The sequence below is a fragment of the Oncorhynchus keta genome, chromosome 15, assembly GCF_023373465.1.
Source record: "Oncorhynchus keta strain PuntledgeMale-10-30-2019 chromosome 15, Oket_V2, whole genome shotgun sequence".
NCBI classification, from domain to species: Eukaryota; Metazoa; Chordata; class Actinopteri; order Salmoniformes; family Salmonidae; genus Oncorhynchus; species Oncorhynchus keta.
The window spans coordinates 15,006,387-15,023,497 of record NC_068435.1 but is presented as its reverse complement, the minus strand read 5'-3'; the positions used below and the strand labels follow the sequence as shown (position 1 = coordinate 15,023,497).

Below are 17,111 nucleotides of genomic sequence, written 5' to 3'. Positions count from 1 at the left end.
AAGCAATCACCTCTCCTTGTTTCAGTTCTGCGAATGAAGAGGCTGCTGACCAAACCAAAGCCTTTAATCAGACCAGTGAGGCCAATCACACACACACACACACACACACACACACACACACACACACACACACACACACACACACACACACACACACACACACACACACACACACACACACACACACACACACACACACACACACACACACACACACACACACACACACACACACACACACACACACACACACACACACACACCATGATCACAGGCTCTGAAGTTCTGGAGGTCTTCAGGACTCGGCTAGCCCACCTCCACATTCTACCCCCTGAGGGGCTGGAGGCGTTGGGCTGTAAACAGCTCCAGAGCGATGGGGTGAAATGAGCCGGGCAGACAGGCCCACATACACCCAGCATACAAGGCTAAAGGAGGCTAAACGCTCCCAGCTGTGGCATTAAGGACTCAAAACAAGGCCTCTCAAGGGACCAAGAGGGGATCTGTTGAAAAAGCCCCTTTAGCCTCTCTCTCTCACAATGGTCAGCTTTTAAATCAGGTTAGGGGAGAGGGAGTTGGATTGCAGTCTCTCTGCATACACACAAACACACACACAAACACACACACAAACACACACACACATTTCCCTCTGCTTTTCAGGTTCCATTTTGTAAGAGACAGACGTCTGCATTCTCCCTGGTCCTGATTTGACTTACTGTTTCTCAGTAACTATATTGATATAGTCAAGCCTCTGAAGCAGGTTGGAGATGCACACACAGTCCCTATCGTACCGGTTGTACTGTCTGTCATCTTGTCAGTACTCCCTCGTCCTGGGTAAAGATAGCATTGTGATGATTGTCTAGGATGCTTCCCACATGGCATCCTATTCCATTGATGGAGCACTTCGTTTGACCAGAGCCCTATTTTTAACCAAGGTCCCTGTGGTCCTTGGCCAAAAGTAGTGCACTATGAAGGGAATAGGGTGCCACTGGAGACATACCCTGAGGGTTGTATTTAGAAACATTGCCGCAGAGTTTACATACCTCGCTTCTATCTGATGGATGATAGATTACTGTTGATGCATCTTATATAGATAGGCCTATGCTTGTTTTCACTGAATCATGTTATGTGGCGCTGTTTTTGGTCTTTCTGTGCTGAATTTTGTTTGGCCATAGCATCTGTTGATGATGTCGAAATCAATCTTAAATGGGCTTTGAGATTCCCAGAGGAGATTGAATAAAGATTTTCTCGAGAACACGAGTTGTTTCTAGTCAATCCCTCCACATGTGAACGTTTCCTATGGTGTTACTTAAATGGCACATCAGCTGGGGTATATATGGAGAGCTGAGAGGACAGAGAGAACCAGTAGGATGGAAGATGAATGTAGTGTAGGAGGATGCTAAATCCATGAATCTAAAGTGACACCTCAGCCCTTTGGAGAGAGACGGAAAGGTGATGTCACTGGTTTCTGTTTCTGAGCTGTATTTATTTAATAGTCTGCTGTTCTAGCAAAAGGTGCTTGACTGTCTTAACAAATTAAGTGGAACAAGCACCCTTTCTTTTTTTTTTAGCATAATCTGTCTTCAAGTTCAGTGAGTGTGAATCTGCACTATTAGTGCTATTTACTTGTTTGTTTTCCTTTACTGTTCACCTCAAAGTTGGTGCTGAAAACCCGGGGTCAAACCAGGGACCTTCAGCTGATGTGCTGAACGCCAATCAAATGTGTGTTTGAGCCTTTGAAGGTTCTTTACAGTAACAGTCCTTAGGTGAGATGTGCGGAGCTATCATTGACATACAGCTAACCCGGTCACACCGTACGCCTCCTATAGAAACATCTACATTTAATCCATGCTCAAACCCCTTATCACGACCTCCTCATCTCTGTGGTTTCCTCTAAGATCTCTGTGAAGCATCACCGCTGTATGTGATCCCTGTGTTCCCCTTCAACAGAACCAGCTCTATCTCCTTCTAAAGAAGTATTTGACAGGTATCTGACTGCAGGTAGCCTTTATCTGGACAGGAGCCGTTCTGTGTCTGTATGTACCGACAAGATGACACTAGCAGCCCGCATCATGTTGTTAGTTTATGTTATTCTTGTAAGAGTGTGTTCTTAAGGTCGGGACAATTGACAGAGCGAGGCCTTGTTCTGCTTTCTCTCCAGGTGGGCCAAGATGGAGGACGAGGAGGAGAGACAGACCAGGGGTGACCACCAGACCATCAGCAGGTGCACCTTACCACCTGAGGAATGTGAAGGTGAGTTACTTATTAGCTTTACCGTCATCATAATAACCACCAGATTCATCATGATTTACTTCATCATCCATAATCATCATATTTATCATCCTCCTTATTTATAGTTGTCATATTGTTGGCTGCATTGGTCCTCTGCTCCGTGTACCAATTATCATGGACTGTCCTCTCCTGTAGGTGCTGCTGTGGATGGTTGTCTCTCTGCTGCCCCTGGTGGAGGGGGCCTGTATGGGTGCTGGTTTGGAGGCAGACTCTGTCCAGGCTGTGGGACTGGTGGGAGGGATGGGGGAAAGGCAGCTCCCAGACACTCTACCTGAGGTGGATGAGGAACAAGAGGAGAAGAGTGACCCGTACTCCCCCTGGCATGGCCTCTATGGTAAGAGTGGAACTAGATCTACATGTTCAACAGGACCTTCAATTTAAGCCTTGCACTTGTTAATCAGGCATGATGTTCTCCATGAAAAGAGAAGAGTAAACAAAGGGTGTGCCATTCGATTCTAGAGTATAAGCCACTGATCTTAACTTTCTCTCTCTCTATCAAATTCATATTGCTTTATTGGCATGAAGTACAATTTGTTGATATTAACAAAGCAATTGTACAGCATTTCAGAAAATTAAGTACATTGCAATGAGGAAATGAAATACAATTCAGTAGTAGTAATAATAATAGTACATATAATAATGTATGCAAGTACAACACTACTGCTATTGTATTGTCTAATTTTCAGGTCAATAAATTGAATTTAAATAAAAGAAGATTAAAAAGAAGAAGAATTATGGCTAAATAAAACAACAAAATCTCTCTCCCCCTCTCTCTCTCAGACCTCTCTGTGATGGACGAAGTGGACGACCACCCTAGTGGCCGGTGGGGGAGACGTTCCCCTCGCAACACCGACGCCGAACCAAAAGGCTCGGCCAAGAAAAAGAAGAGGAGGAAGAAGAAAGAGAGGGATAGAAAGGGCAAAGGGAAGGGCCGGCAGCCCCAGCAGAGCAGCCCAGACTGCAGGGTGGAGAAACGAGAGATGCGGGTGCGGGACTTGGGCCTGGGCTTCGACTCGGACGAGATCGTCCTATTCAAGTTTTGCGTGGGATCCTGCCAGTCGTCCAGGACCAACTACGACCTGGCTCTAAGGGCCCTGATGGAGGACGGGTCCCTGCCGCGGAGGACCTCCCGGCGAGTCAGCGCCCACCCCTGCTGCCGGCCCGACAGCTACGAGCCCGTGTCCTTCATGGACGCCCACACCGCGTGGCAGACCATCCAGTCACTGTCGGCGGCCAGCTGCATGTGTATGGGCTGAGGGAGCCAGCCTGGAGGAGGGAGAATAGGAGGGGGTGGCGACTGGCTGTCACTCACCCCTGCCTGAGAATATACAAATGGTGGCTCGCCATTGAGGCCTAGGGAGAGCCTCTGGGTTCTGGAAGGGCAGAAGTGGTCGCTCCGAAACATATGCAGCGGGGCTGGTCCCCAGTACAAAGCAGAATGGAGATTCTGTAGTGTCTATGATGGTGGAGCGAGGCCACGCCTCTTCCCGTTGTCAATTTCTTGTTGAGGATAAGTGGATTTGTTGGCAATGGGAAACTGTCATGAGTGAATGGCAAGACGGTGACCACACAATGGTGGGATTTGAATATTCACAGCAGTTGGGATATGTATAAGACTGACCTGGGGTACTGCTGAAAATATTGACTCAAAGGTCTCAAAGAGGACCACATCGCATTGCATTTGACCACAGGTCGACAAGCTCAAAACACTTTTGACAATGTCAACATACAGTATGTTAATTCCTTCAAAACAGAGATCTTCCATACCATAATTGCATTTTTCAGTGTTGACTTGAACTCTACCAAATGGATGCCATGCATCTCTTTGAATTACTGTATTATAACCAACATATTTATCACAAATAAGTTATTTATTTATTATTGTTTCATATGAGATGGACTGTAGATTTATATTTATTGTCATGATCACATATCCCGTGGGTTGTGTTGCTGGGTCCTTTGTCATTGAATTGTGTGGGATGTTGTTTTGAAACATCAAAAAGATCAGAAGAAGTGGCAAGAACCTCAACCAAGGTTGGGGGAGTAATGGATTACATGTAGCGGATTACATTTTTTTATAAACTGTAATCCGTTACATTAACAGCAAAAATATTGTTATCAGATTACAGATACTTTTGAAAAAACAAAATGATTACTTCTAGGATTACTTTTACCCCATTCACGTCCTTGTACTATATTTAGTACAATATCAAAATGCACCACTGAACAAATTCTGTTTGGTGTAAATGCATGAATGCAAGTGTCTAGACAGGACACATTGAAATGTGGTGTCAACATAGTTACTGCAAGTGTCTAGACAGGACACATTGAAATGTGGTGTCAACATAGTTACTGCAAGTGTCTAGACAGGACACATTGAAATGTGGTGTCAACATAGTTACTGCAAGTGTCTAGACAGGACACATTGAAATGTGGCGTCAACATAGTTACTACAAGTGTCTAGACAGGACACATTGAAATGTGGTGTCAACATAGTTACTGCAAGTGTCTAGACAGGACACATTGAAATGTGGTGTCAACATAGTTACTGCAAGTGTCTAGACAGGACACATTGAAATGTGGCGTCAACATAGTTACTGCAAGTGTCTAGACAGGACACATTGAAATGTGGTGTCAACATAGTTACTGCAAGTGTCTAGACAGGACACATTGAAATGTGGTGTCAACATAGTTACTGCAAGTGTCTAGACAGGACACATTGAAATGTGGTGTCAACATAGTTACTGCAAGTGTCTAGACAGGACACATTGAAATGTGGTGTCAACATAGTTACTGCAAGTGTCTAGACAGGACACATTGAAATGTGGTGTCAACATAGTTACTGCAAGTGTCTAGACAGGACACATTGAAATGTGGTATCAACATAGTTACTGCAAGTGTCTAGACAGGACACATTGAAATGTGGTGTCAACATAGTTACTGCAAGTGTCTAGACAGGACACATTGAAATGTGGTGTCAACATAGTTACTGCAAGTGTCTAGACAGGACACATTGAAATGTGGTGTCAACATAGTTACTGCAAGTGTCTAGACAGGACACATTGAAATGTGGTGTCAACATAGTTACTGCAAGTGTCTAGACAGGACACATTGAAATGTGGTGTCAACATAGTTACTGCAAGTGTCTAGACAGGACACATTGAAATGTGGTGTCAACATAGTTACTGCAAGTGTCTAGACAGGACACATTGAAATGTGGTGTCAACATAGTTACTGCAAGTGTCTAGACAGGACACATTGAAATGTGGTGTCAACATAGTTACTACAAGTGTCTAGACAGGACACATTGAAATGTGGTGTCAACATAGTTACTACAAGTGTCTAGACAGGACACATTGAAATGTGGCGTCAACATAGTTACTGCAAGTGTCTAGACAGGACACATTGAAATGTGGTGTCAACATAGTTACTGCAAGTGTCTAGACAGGACACATTGAAATGTGGTGTCAACATAGTTACTGCAAGTGTCTAGACAGGACACATTGAAATGTGGTATCAACATAGTTACTGCAAGTGTCTAGACAGGACACATTGAAATGTGGCGTCAACATAGTTACTGCAAGTGTCTAGACAGGACACATTGAAATGTGGCGTCAACATAGTTACTACAAGTGTCTAGACAGGACACATTGAAATGTGGTGTCAACATAGTTACTGCAAGTGTCTAGACAGGACACATTGAAATGTGGTGTCAACATAGTTACTGCAAGTGTCTAGACAGGACACATTGAAATGTGGCGTCAACATAGTTACTGCAAGTGTCTAGACAGTACACATTGAAATGTGGCGTCAACATAGTTACTGCAAGTGTCTAGACAGGACACATTGAAATGTGGCGTCAACATAGTTACTGCAAGTGTCTAGACAGGACACATTGAAATGTGGTGTCAACATAGTTACTGCAAGTGTCTAGACAGGACACATTGAAATGTGGCGTCAACATAGTTACTGCAAGTGTCTAGACAGGACACATTGAAATGTGGTGTCAACATAGTTACTGCAAGTGTCTAGACAGGACACATTGAAATGTGGTGTCAACATAGTTACTGCAAGTGTCTAGACAGGACACATTGAAATGTGGTGTCAACATAGTTACTGCAAGTGTCTAGACAGGACACATTGAAATGTGGTATCAACATAGTTACTGCAAGTGTCTAGACAGGACACATTGAAATGTGGTATCAACATAGTTACTGCAAGTGTCTAGACAGGACACATTGAAATGTGGCGTCAACATAGTTACTGCAAGTGTCTAGACAGGACACATTGAAATGTGGTGTCAACATAGTTACTGCAAGTGTCTAGACAGGACACATTGAAATGTGGTGTCAACATAGTTACTGCAAGTGTCTAGACAGGACACATTGAAATGTGGTGTCAACATAGTTACTGCAAGTGTCTAGACAGGACACATTGAAATGTGGTGTCAACATAGTTACTGCAAGTGTCTAGACAGGACACATTGAAATGTGGCGTCAACATAGTTACTGCAAGTGTCTAGACAGGACACATTGAAATGTGGTGTCAACATAGTTACTGCAAGTGTCTAGACAGGACACATTGAAATGTGGTGTCAACATAGTTACTGCAAGTGTCTAGACAGGACACATTGAAATGTGGTGTCAACATAGTTACTGCAAGTGTCTAGACAGGACACATTGAAATGTGGCGTCAACATAGTTACTGCAAGTGTCTAGACAGGACACATTGACATGTGGTGTGGTCCTTCTGTAGCTCAGTTGGTAGAGCATGGCGCTTGTAACGCCAGGGTAGTGGGTTCGATTCCCGGGACCACCCATACGTAGAATGTATGCACACATGACTGTAAGTCGCTTTGGATAAAAGCGTCTGCTAAATGGCATATATATATATATATATATAAACATAGTTACTGCAAGTGTCTAGACAGGACACATTGAAATGTGGTGTCAACATAGTTACTGCAAGTGTCTAGACAGGACACATTGAAATGTGGTGTCAACATAGTTACTACAAGTGTCTAGACAGGACACATTGAAATGTGGTGTCAACATAGTTACTGCAAGTGTCTAGACAGGACACATTGAAATGTGGTGTCAACATAGTTACTGCAAGTGTCTAGACAGGACACATTGAAATGTGGTGTCAACATAGTTACTGCAAGTGTCTAGACAGGACACATTGAAATGTGGCGTCAACATAGTTACTGCAAGTGTCTAGACAGGACACATTGAAATGTGGTGTCAACATAGTTACTGCAAGTGTCTAGACAGGACACATTGAAATGTGGTGTCAACATAGTTAATGCAAGTGTCTAGACAGGACACATTGAAATGTGGTGTCAACATAGTTAATGCAAGTGTCTAGACAGGACACATTGAAATGTGGTGTCAACATAGTTACTGCAAGTGTCTAGACAGGACACATTGAAATGTGGTGTCAACATAGTTACTGCAAGTGTCTAGACAGGACACATTGAAATGTGGTGTCAACATAGTTACTGCAAGTGTCTAGACAGGACACATTGAAATGTGGTGTCAACATAGTTACTGCAAGTGTCTAGACAGGACACATTGAAATGTGGCGTCAACATAGTTACTGCAAGTGTCTAGACAGGACACATTGAAATGTGGTGTCAACATAGTTACTGCAAGTGTCTAGACAGGACACATTGAAATGTGGTATCAACATAGTTACTGCAAGTGTCTAGACAGGACACATTGAAATGTGGCGTCAACATAGTTACTGCAAGTGTCTAGACAGGACACATTGAAATGTGGCGTCAACATAGTTACTGCAAGTGTCTAGACAGGACACATTGAAATGTGGTGTCAACATAGTTACTGCAAGTGTCTAGACAGGACACATTGAAATGTGGTATCAACATAGTTACTGCAAGTGTCTAGACAGGACACATTGAAATGTGGTGTCAACATAGTTAATGCAAGTGTCTAGACAGGACACATTGAAATGTGGTGTCAACATAGTTACTGCAAGTGTCTAGACAGGACACATTGAAATGTGGTGTCAACATAGTTACTGCAAGTGTCTAGACAGGACACATTGAAATGTGGTGTCAACATAGTTACTGCAAGTGTCTAGACAGGACACATTGAAATGTGGTGTCAACATAGTTACTGCAAGTGTCTAGACAGGACACATTGAAATGTGGTGTCAACATAGTTACTGCAAGTGTCTAGACAGGACACATTGAAATGTGGTGTCAACATAGTTACTGCAAGTGTCTAGACAGGACACATTGAAATGTGGTGTCAACATAGTTACTGCAAGTGTCTAGACAGGACACATTGAAATGTGGTATCAACATAGTTACTGCAAGTGTCTAGACAGGACACATTGAAATGTGGTGTCAACATAGTTACTGCAAGTGTCTAGACAGGACACATTGAAATGTGGTGTCAACATAGTTACTGCAAGTGTCTAGACAGGACACATTGAAATGTGGTGTCAACATAGTTACTGCAAGTGTCTAGACAGGACACATTGAAATGTGGTGTCAACATAGTTACTGCAAGTGTCTAGACAGGACACATTGAAATGTGGTGTCAACATAGTTACTGCAAGTGTCTAGACAGGACACATTGAAATGTGGTGTCAACATAGTTACTGCAAGTGTCTAGACAGGACACATTGAAATGTGGTGTCAACATAGTTACTGCAAGTGTCTAGACAGGACACATTGAAATGTGGTGTCAACATAGTTACTGCAAGTGTCTAGACAGGACACATTGAAATGTGGTATCAACATAGTTACTGCAAGTGTCTAGACAGGACACATTGAAATGTGGTATCAACATAGTTACTGCAAGTGTCTAGACAGGACACATTGAAATGTGGTGTCAACATAGTTACTGCAAGTGTCTAGACAGGACACATTGAAATGTGGTATCAACATAGTTACTGCAAGTGTCTAGACAGGACACATTGAAATGTGGTATCAACATAGTTACTGCAAGTGTCTAGACAGGACACATTGAAATGTGGTGTCAACATAGTTACTGCAAGTGTCTAGACAGGACACATTGAAATGTGGTATCAACATAGTTACTGCAAGTGTCTAGACAGGACACATTGAAATGTGGTGTCAACATAGTTACTGCAAGTGTCTAGACAGGACACATTGAAATGTGGTGTCAACATAGTTACTGCAAGTGTCTAGACAGGACACATTGAAATGTGGTGTCAACATAGTTACTGCAAGTGTCTAGACAGGACACATTGAAATGTGGCGTCAACATAGTTACTGCAAGAGGACACAAATAATGACAATCAAAATTGGGATTTTGAGAAAATCTGAAAAAGTAATTAATATGACTATGTATTTTGAAATACATTTCAGAATGAAATAGTTGAAAAGCATATAGTATTGTTATGTGACCTGTTCAAAGCCCAAATATATGATTCAACTCATTGTTGTTTGTAAACTACAGACCTTTCTGTATCGTACAATAGTTTCTCTTTGGTCAAGTCATGTGAATGTTCAAAGGATCAGATCTTTATTTTATTTTATTTAACTTTTATTTAACTAGGCAAGTCAGTTAAGACCACATTTTTATTTACAATGACGGCCTACCCCAGCCAAACCCTAACTGGGATGACGCTGGGCCAATTGTGCGCCGCACTATGGGACTCCCAATCATAACTGGTTGTGATACAGCCCGGAATCGAACCAGGGTCTGTAGTGACACCTCTAGCACTGAGATGCAGTGCCTTAGACTGCTGCACCACTCGGGAGCCCCATCTTAATAATGTTTGGTATATAGATTTTCTGGACCAATATATAAATCTAAAAACAATATCTAAAGACACCCCAGTGGGGGAAAAAGTACTCAATTGTCATACTTGAGTAAAAGTAAAGATACCTTCATAGAAAATGACTCAAGTAAAAGTCACCCAGTAACATCCTATTTGAGTAAAAGTCTAAAAGTATTTGGTTTTAAATATACTTAAGTATCAAAAGTAAGAGTATAAGTAATTTCAAATTCCTTATATTAAGCAAACCAGACAGCACCATTTTATTGTTTTTTAAATGTATAGATAGCCAGGGGCACGCTCCAACACAAACATCATTTACATGCAAAGTATGTGTTTAGTGAGTCCGCCAGATCAGAGGCAGTCGGGATGACCAGGGATGTTCTCTTGATGTGTGTGAATTAGACCATTTTCCTGTCCTGCTAATCATTAAAATGTAACGAGTACTTTTGGGTGTCAGGGAAAATGTATGGAGTAAAACGTACATTATTTTCTTTAGGAATGTAGTGGAGTAAAAGTAAAAGCTATCAAAACTATAAATAGTGAAGTAATGTACAGATCCCCCCCCAAAACTACTTAAGTAGTACTTTCAAGTATTTTTACTTAAGTACTTTACACCACTGAGAAATCCACAACACTCACACACAGTAGATTATACGGTGTAAGCAAACCCATGTAGATTGTGGCATGCTGCAGCATTCTTCCTCTTTCTCTTCATTGCTCACAAGCACACGTGTACACACACCTATGACAGACATTGATGGCTGTGGAATGTGTTTACAAAGTATTTATGAAACCTTTCTGTTTTCACAATTACGTTCAAATCAGCATTGAAAAAAGCCGAAAATACACGTGTTTCCGCTTGAGTCTGAGATCACTATGTTGACACACCAAATGTGTTTGATGATGGGTCGTGATAAAAGAGCAGGCATAGGCTTTTGTTGGCTACAGTGCAAGCAAGCTACGTCTTCCAATGGTGCTACTGCTGTCGCCATCCAAAGATTATCCTATTTAAATAAGCACAAGGAAGACAGCAGTGGTGTAGCCCACAGGCCATACCGAAATCACTTATTATTGTTATCTACATAGTGCATTGATGTGAATCACACTGGTGCTCTCTCATTTAGCTATTTGCCTTACGGATTGTGGTTGTTGTGGATGTCTGTTCACACGTGTATACGTGTATATGTGTATTTTAACCCAATAATGGTGGAATTGAAGAAGTCTAAATTGACTATCAATCATTGTTTTTGCGACCAGTTGACAGCCAGTGAAAAATGCGCTCTTGCAACAGCTGCATATATAATGCTGATCCCAGCCAATGGAATACAAGTTTAAAGGAGTTCCTCCATTCCAATCTCCTCCATGGTATTGTGCTCTATACTGTCAAAACTAGTTGAATTGAAGGAGACCACAAGTGGGGATTTTATTGCACAATATAATTCGTGTTGATAAAGAAAACATGTCCATAGGTCAAATGAACACATGCTCACACTAGCGCACGTTTAGTAGACGTAATTAAATTAAACAGCTGCAAATGATCGAAATATCAAAGTGCCACCAACAAAAACGTAAATAATAGGCCTATAAATGCAGCATATGCATTCATTTTTCGGTAGTGCTCAAAGCATGCGATTCCATGAGAGCAGCATTTCTTTTTAAACTCGGAGCAACGAGCCCAATCAGTCCTCTATGACAACACAACCATAATCAACAGGTCTTTCGTTTTTGGGTTATGCTCAGGTGTAACAATTTGGCTCATCTATATTTCCATATATCCAAGTCCTATTCTTGAAGATGAAGGGGTATGAAGATAATTGGAATGACTGAAAATCTGACAGACTTTGGTTTTAAAAGTAAAGATTTAGCGAAATCGTATTATTATCTGTATTGCAGTAGAAAGCAATGTGTTAGAAGAAGCCTACATAACCAACCCATAAAGTAAAATATAACATCCATATATGGTGGGCTATTTAAACTCTAACATTGATTTATCCTGCAATAGATGTCATTCAATTGGTAATATTCATTTGTTGTCCTCTTCTAGTGCTACTTAAGGGGAAAGTAAACTAAAAGTAACTGAAAGTAATCAGATTACTTTACTGAGTTGGGGTAATCCAAAAGTTACCTTACAAATGAAAGTGTTTGGACAGGTTACTAACTGTTACTAACTGTAACAGACTACATTTAGAAAGTAACCTAGCCAACCCTGATGTCAACATAGAGTATGTCTCATTTCACACAAAGGAAGTTAATAGTCCAGAAGTGGAAAACTTTACCAGGTTACAAGCTTAGTTGAGTTATTTGTCATTGTTGTTTCAGTATTTCAGAGCAATATTACAGTCAATATTATTAATGTTATTATTATTATAATCATTATTGAAATGGTTTCCTGTATTTTTGTACAATGGCATTATTCTGTGTAGGAATAAAGTATTTCTAAATATACAATGGATTTCTTATTCTTTCCAAGGTTGACCCCATAACCCTTTCTTCACCTCTGCTGGGTTGGGAGTCCTATATCTCACCATCATAGGGGTGCATTTAAATCATTCATCTGCATTGACCTGAACCAGGAAAGAAAACACAAGAAAGTGGGATTTTGCTTTCGCATGTCCACTTCTTTCAGATCAATGCAGAAGTAGAGGCGAGAGTTTCAAATGAAGACTGTTGTAGATGTACCCATGGAGACAGTCCTTTTCAGCTCGAGTTGTTTTACAGGGACTCATCCTTGTGTTATAGTGCTCCCTACAGGTTGGATATATAAATACAGGAACATGGAGCGAAAGGTGTTCAGTTCACACTATTCATCTCAAGAGGGCATCACAACCCTTCACACTATTCATCTCAAGAGGGCATCACGCTCCTTCACACTTTTCATCTCAAGAGGGCATCACGCTCCTTCACACTTTTCATCTCAAGAGGGCATCACACTCCTTCACACTTGTCATCAATGGTCTCAGAGTGTGTGACCATTATTAGGTTAACGATCTCTCAACACAAGTGTTCATTGATATTGTTCTCAGGAAAATAAGATGCAATAAACAACACCAAAAACATGTATGGAGCCATGCTTCATTTAATAAATTAGACCACAACTTGATGACAAGTCACTTGATGTCACCATGACTCTTAACTGTTGTCGGAACCGATCTTGTTTAACCTTGATCAGCTTTAAATGTGTGCTTTCCGTAACTTGCTTGTCATTCACACACTAGTCATGAAGTGCATTTAGTTAAACATATTTCAGGAAACAACGTGTGCTGTTTAGCTGATTTAATTCCCCATTAATACAAAAACGCACAACACTAATGATATATATTTTTCAAAAGAGCTCACAATAAATAGCTTTAAAACACATTTAAATAGGAAAGTTAATCATCACTCACAGTTATGTTATCAAAAATATGAAACAGTACAAAACTAAGTTGGACATGTTGGTACATTCATTTACTATTCTCTGCATGCAACACTGGAATGGCACAGAAAGAAGCATCATTTCCAATACGTGATTAAGCCAGTGCATTATTGTCTGTCTGCATTAAGTCTGCATTAAGTTGTGCGCATCATTTAACAGAAAAAAAGACATATATCAAAGAATGATATGTGAATATATTGAGAAGATCAAATAAAATGGGCCACTGTGTAAAAATGTAATTCTTTAATTCATTGAATTCAAAAAGCATAAAGATAATGCTGTGTTGAAGGCAAGTAGGTGTATATGGTCCCCTTAGAATATGATCATAGTACAATCACGTTACAGATTCATAAAGTGCATCTTAAAATGTCCAAATGGGTCCATTTTGTAAAATCTCCTGTGTGCAGAAGCCCAGCCTTTGTAATCTGGCCTGTAGGCTGCATCAAGGTAAATGACCTGTGTCTGTCTGGCTGTCTGTGTTCAGCATATATATGCCATTTAGCTGACGTTTTTATCCAAAGCGACTTACAGTCATGTGTGCATACATTCTACGTATGGGTGGTCCCGGGAATCGAACCCACTACCCTGGCGTTACAAGCGCCATGCTCTACCAACTGAGCCACAGAAGGACCATCTCAGACATTTGCTGTAAAAGTCTATATGAAAACATTTATGTTTGTTGGGAAACAGTTGATTAGAGGCACTTCTCCGATTGACAGGAGCTTAGTGTGCTGAAGGTACAGGTGACTATGTCCACTTTACTGACGTGGCTATGAAGACCTGCTGGTGAGCACATCTCCGGAAGCGCCTCGCTGCTTCCGAGCTGTGACGCGATCATGGCCGGTTTGGACACCACCGCTATCTCCGCCTCGAAACCGATCACGGTAGTCTGGTCTACACTAAACGGATGGAAGTTCGCCTGCGCCGTGTCAAGGTCCCAGGCTTGTCGCATGGTAAAGTCTGTAAACGATTTATTTTTGGTGGTAACCTGGTTCTCCGAATCGTTTCTGTAGTTGGTCGTGCGTAATGACGCGTAACTGGTCTCGTTGCTGTGTTCAAACGACGGGAGTGAATGATGACTGCTAGTGCCAACCCAGCCTAAATTACGCCTGCGGCCCGCCTTGACTTGTCCAACTGTCTTCTTTAACCTCTCACAGCCCTTGACCAACAGGTTCTTCCTACAGAGGATGTATACCCAGGGGTCCAGAATGGGGTTGAACGAGGCGAAGCGAATGGCCATCAGATCACTGCGGTAATCTGGATTCACTCCGGCACAGATGTTGGAAGGACCATACAGCTGGTTTACAAAGATGCGCACCTGTCAGATTGATATATAAAAGTTGTTTATGTGGAAAAAGCAAACCAATTTTCAGCAATATACTATTAATTTGTGTCTGTGTTGGATAGTTTAGGCCATATTTGAATCTCATGCCCATAACATAATGCATGCACAATAACTTAAATTACATTTCCAATATTAGCATTTCACTTACCACCAAAGGAATGGAGCACACCAGGAAAACGATGGTCATAAATATCAGCAGCCAGAACATTTGGATCTCAGCCGCGGACGGGCAGGTGACGGAGGGCAGGAACACGCGCCGTGAGCCTACTTGCGCGGACACCTTCGCTCTCACTATCCGCGTCTTCTGGCTCATCCCCACAAGTGACCGACACACTGCGAAGTTGCACAGAACTGTCACCGCAATCAACACCAACATGAACCCGCCATACAGAAACGCGTACGAGGCAGCGAGGGGGTCCGTCGCCCTCCAGTCCAAAAAACACCAAGTGCCCGGGAAGTGGCGCACATGCTTCCCGAAACCAAAGCTGGGCATGATGCACAGCACAATGTTAGCTAGGTAGATGCCCATGAGCGCCAAACGCGCCGTCGTCCGGTCAATGTATTGGGAGTAAAGATACGCGTGGTTTATGGCCAGGTATCGTTCCACTGCCATAGCGCACAGAATGGACATTCCAGCCGAGCCGAAAAAGAGCATAGAGAACGAGAAAAAGTCACACAGTAGCTCTCCACCGGGCCACCTCTGGGCTATGTAGGTGGCGATAACCACCGGGCTGGTGAAACAGGTGCCCAACAGGTCCGTGATAGCCATTCCAACAACCAGCGTATAGAAAGTGGTCTCCTTCTGCTCTTTCTTTGAGATGCATAACACAACAATGGCAATGAGGTTCCCCATGACTCCAAAAGCGAACATAGTGGCTGAAGTGACCAGCGATTTTGATTCCAGTCGCAGTGGCGGGAAAGTGCTTTGGTTGTGGGAGACACAGAGCGGTTGAACTAGTTCTGAAATGTTCGAGCCATCGCCATAGACGGAATTATTCATAATTCCTAACTGAAACAAAATAGCTTGATAGCTTCAACTTCTTAGAAACGTTCCCTTCCGAAAATTTCCAGAAGTGTCTCTTCACAAGTTATGAACACATCAAAAGCAATATATATATAAAAAAACGTAGCCTACGACACCACAGAACACAAGTTTCTGAGCTTTGTTTTTCTTCTACCAGCCGTTTCCAACATTTCCCACAACAGTGTGCTTTGGTTTGTGTTGTTTCTACAACTGCACCTGCCGCTGCTGGTATTTAAGCTACAGGCTGCTCGCTCGCGCACAGCTACTGATGTCAATAATGTGACGTCAGGTGCACGAGGTATAGCCTACTACGATATTTCTAGTTTCAATATTGGACCCTGCACGACTTCAACACAGAAATAGACCAATTATGACAAACGTCTATCCTTGGAAAGTAAGTGCGTGACAATTTTTACAATAAACGTTCAACCGTTTGTTTTCATACATGCACTTATTCAACAGTAGACCTGTAGTCGGTCTACTCAGTGCACAGCCCAGCAACAGAGCCCGGTGTTCTGAACCACATCTATGCTTTTATTAATGTTACAGTCGGGAGTAGCCACTTTATGTCAGCTATGTAAGGTCCCCTAGCACGTCAGGACCATGGACAGCAACTAACCAGTCAAGACTATGCAGCTTCACTATTGATTTGAGGAAACATAGCCTTAGCCTATTTGTTGGATAGACTGACATTCAAAACTGTCACACGATGTTGGTAGAGGAAATATTTACTGGATGTTGAAAGGTGCCACCATGGATTCCCAATCAACCAATGAGAACAATGACATTGGGCTACCAAGGTCTTAAGAGTTACATAAATTGGCTTTTAAGAATGTTGGTATGTAAATGAAATAGAGAAAGCTTGAAAGCAATCCATTTGCAGGCAGGAATTTCTTCTTCTTGAGAACATATTGCGAATGATTACAGGACTTGAACTTGTAAGATGCTGGGAACCTTTAAGTACAGATAGTCTCTCGGGGGTGGCGTTGTTGTGATTCAAGAAAGGTTGGCACTGAAGAAGCACTACCATTACTTATTTTCTATTTTTGTGGCACAAAACATTTCCGGCAGTCAAAGGCCACAGCCTGGATTCAGCCTAAGATACCAGTCACCTCCGACACAGCACAGTTGATGGTTATCGTGGGTTAATGCTGAAATGATTGAATCTTAGCTTCCTTGGTACAATGGGACCAATGGAATAATCAATGCCACGATCTATGCCTACCCTGCACACCACTCACACTAAATCAACCTGAAACTGA

The 17,111-nt window shown here is 42.1% G+C and overlaps 2 protein-coding genes across 2 annotated transcripts in view; one reads left to right on the top strand and one right to left on the bottom strand.

The window, feature by feature from the left end:
- Nucleotides 1-12,504, top strand: part of LOC118395184 (artemin) — a 30,568-nt gene extending 18,064 nt beyond the window's left edge. Inside the window, exons 2-4 of the mRNA XM_035788942.2 lie at nt 2,159-2,250; nt 2,425-2,623; nt 3,070-12,504. Coding sequence (XP_035644835.2) covers nt 2,159-2,250; nt 2,425-2,623; nt 3,070-3,545 — 767 coding nt within the window. The 3' untranslated portion in view covers nt 3,546-12,504. The remainder of the gene's footprint in view (nt 1-2,158; nt 2,251-2,424; nt 2,624-3,069) is intronic.
- Nucleotides 12,505-13,783: 1,279 nt separating this feature from the next.
- On the bottom strand, nt 13,784-15,940 carry ptger4c (prostaglandin E receptor 4 (subtype EP4) c). Its single transcript, XM_035788881.2, has 2 exons — nt 14,974-15,940; nt 13,784-14,798 (listed from the first exon to the last, which is right to left on the bottom strand). The coding sequence occupies exons 1-2, from the start codon at nt 15,823-15,825 to the stop codon at nt 14,175-14,177; spliced, it is 1,476 nt and encodes a 491-aa protein (XP_035644774.1). The 5' UTR covers nt 15,826-15,940; the 3' UTR covers nt 13,784-14,174.
- Nucleotides 15,941-17,111: the final 1,171 nt, after the last annotated feature.

Bases quoted from the DNA above. Each gene is read 5' to 3' on its own strand.
- ptger4c (XM_035788881.2), bottom strand. From the start codon at position 15,825: ATGAATAATTCCGTCTATGGCGATGGCTCGAACATTTCAGAACTAGTT. The intron at 14,799-14,973 runs GTAAGTGAAATG...TCAATCTGACAG, and splicing joins TGTGCTCCATTCCTTTGGTG to GTGCGCATCTTTGTAAACCA.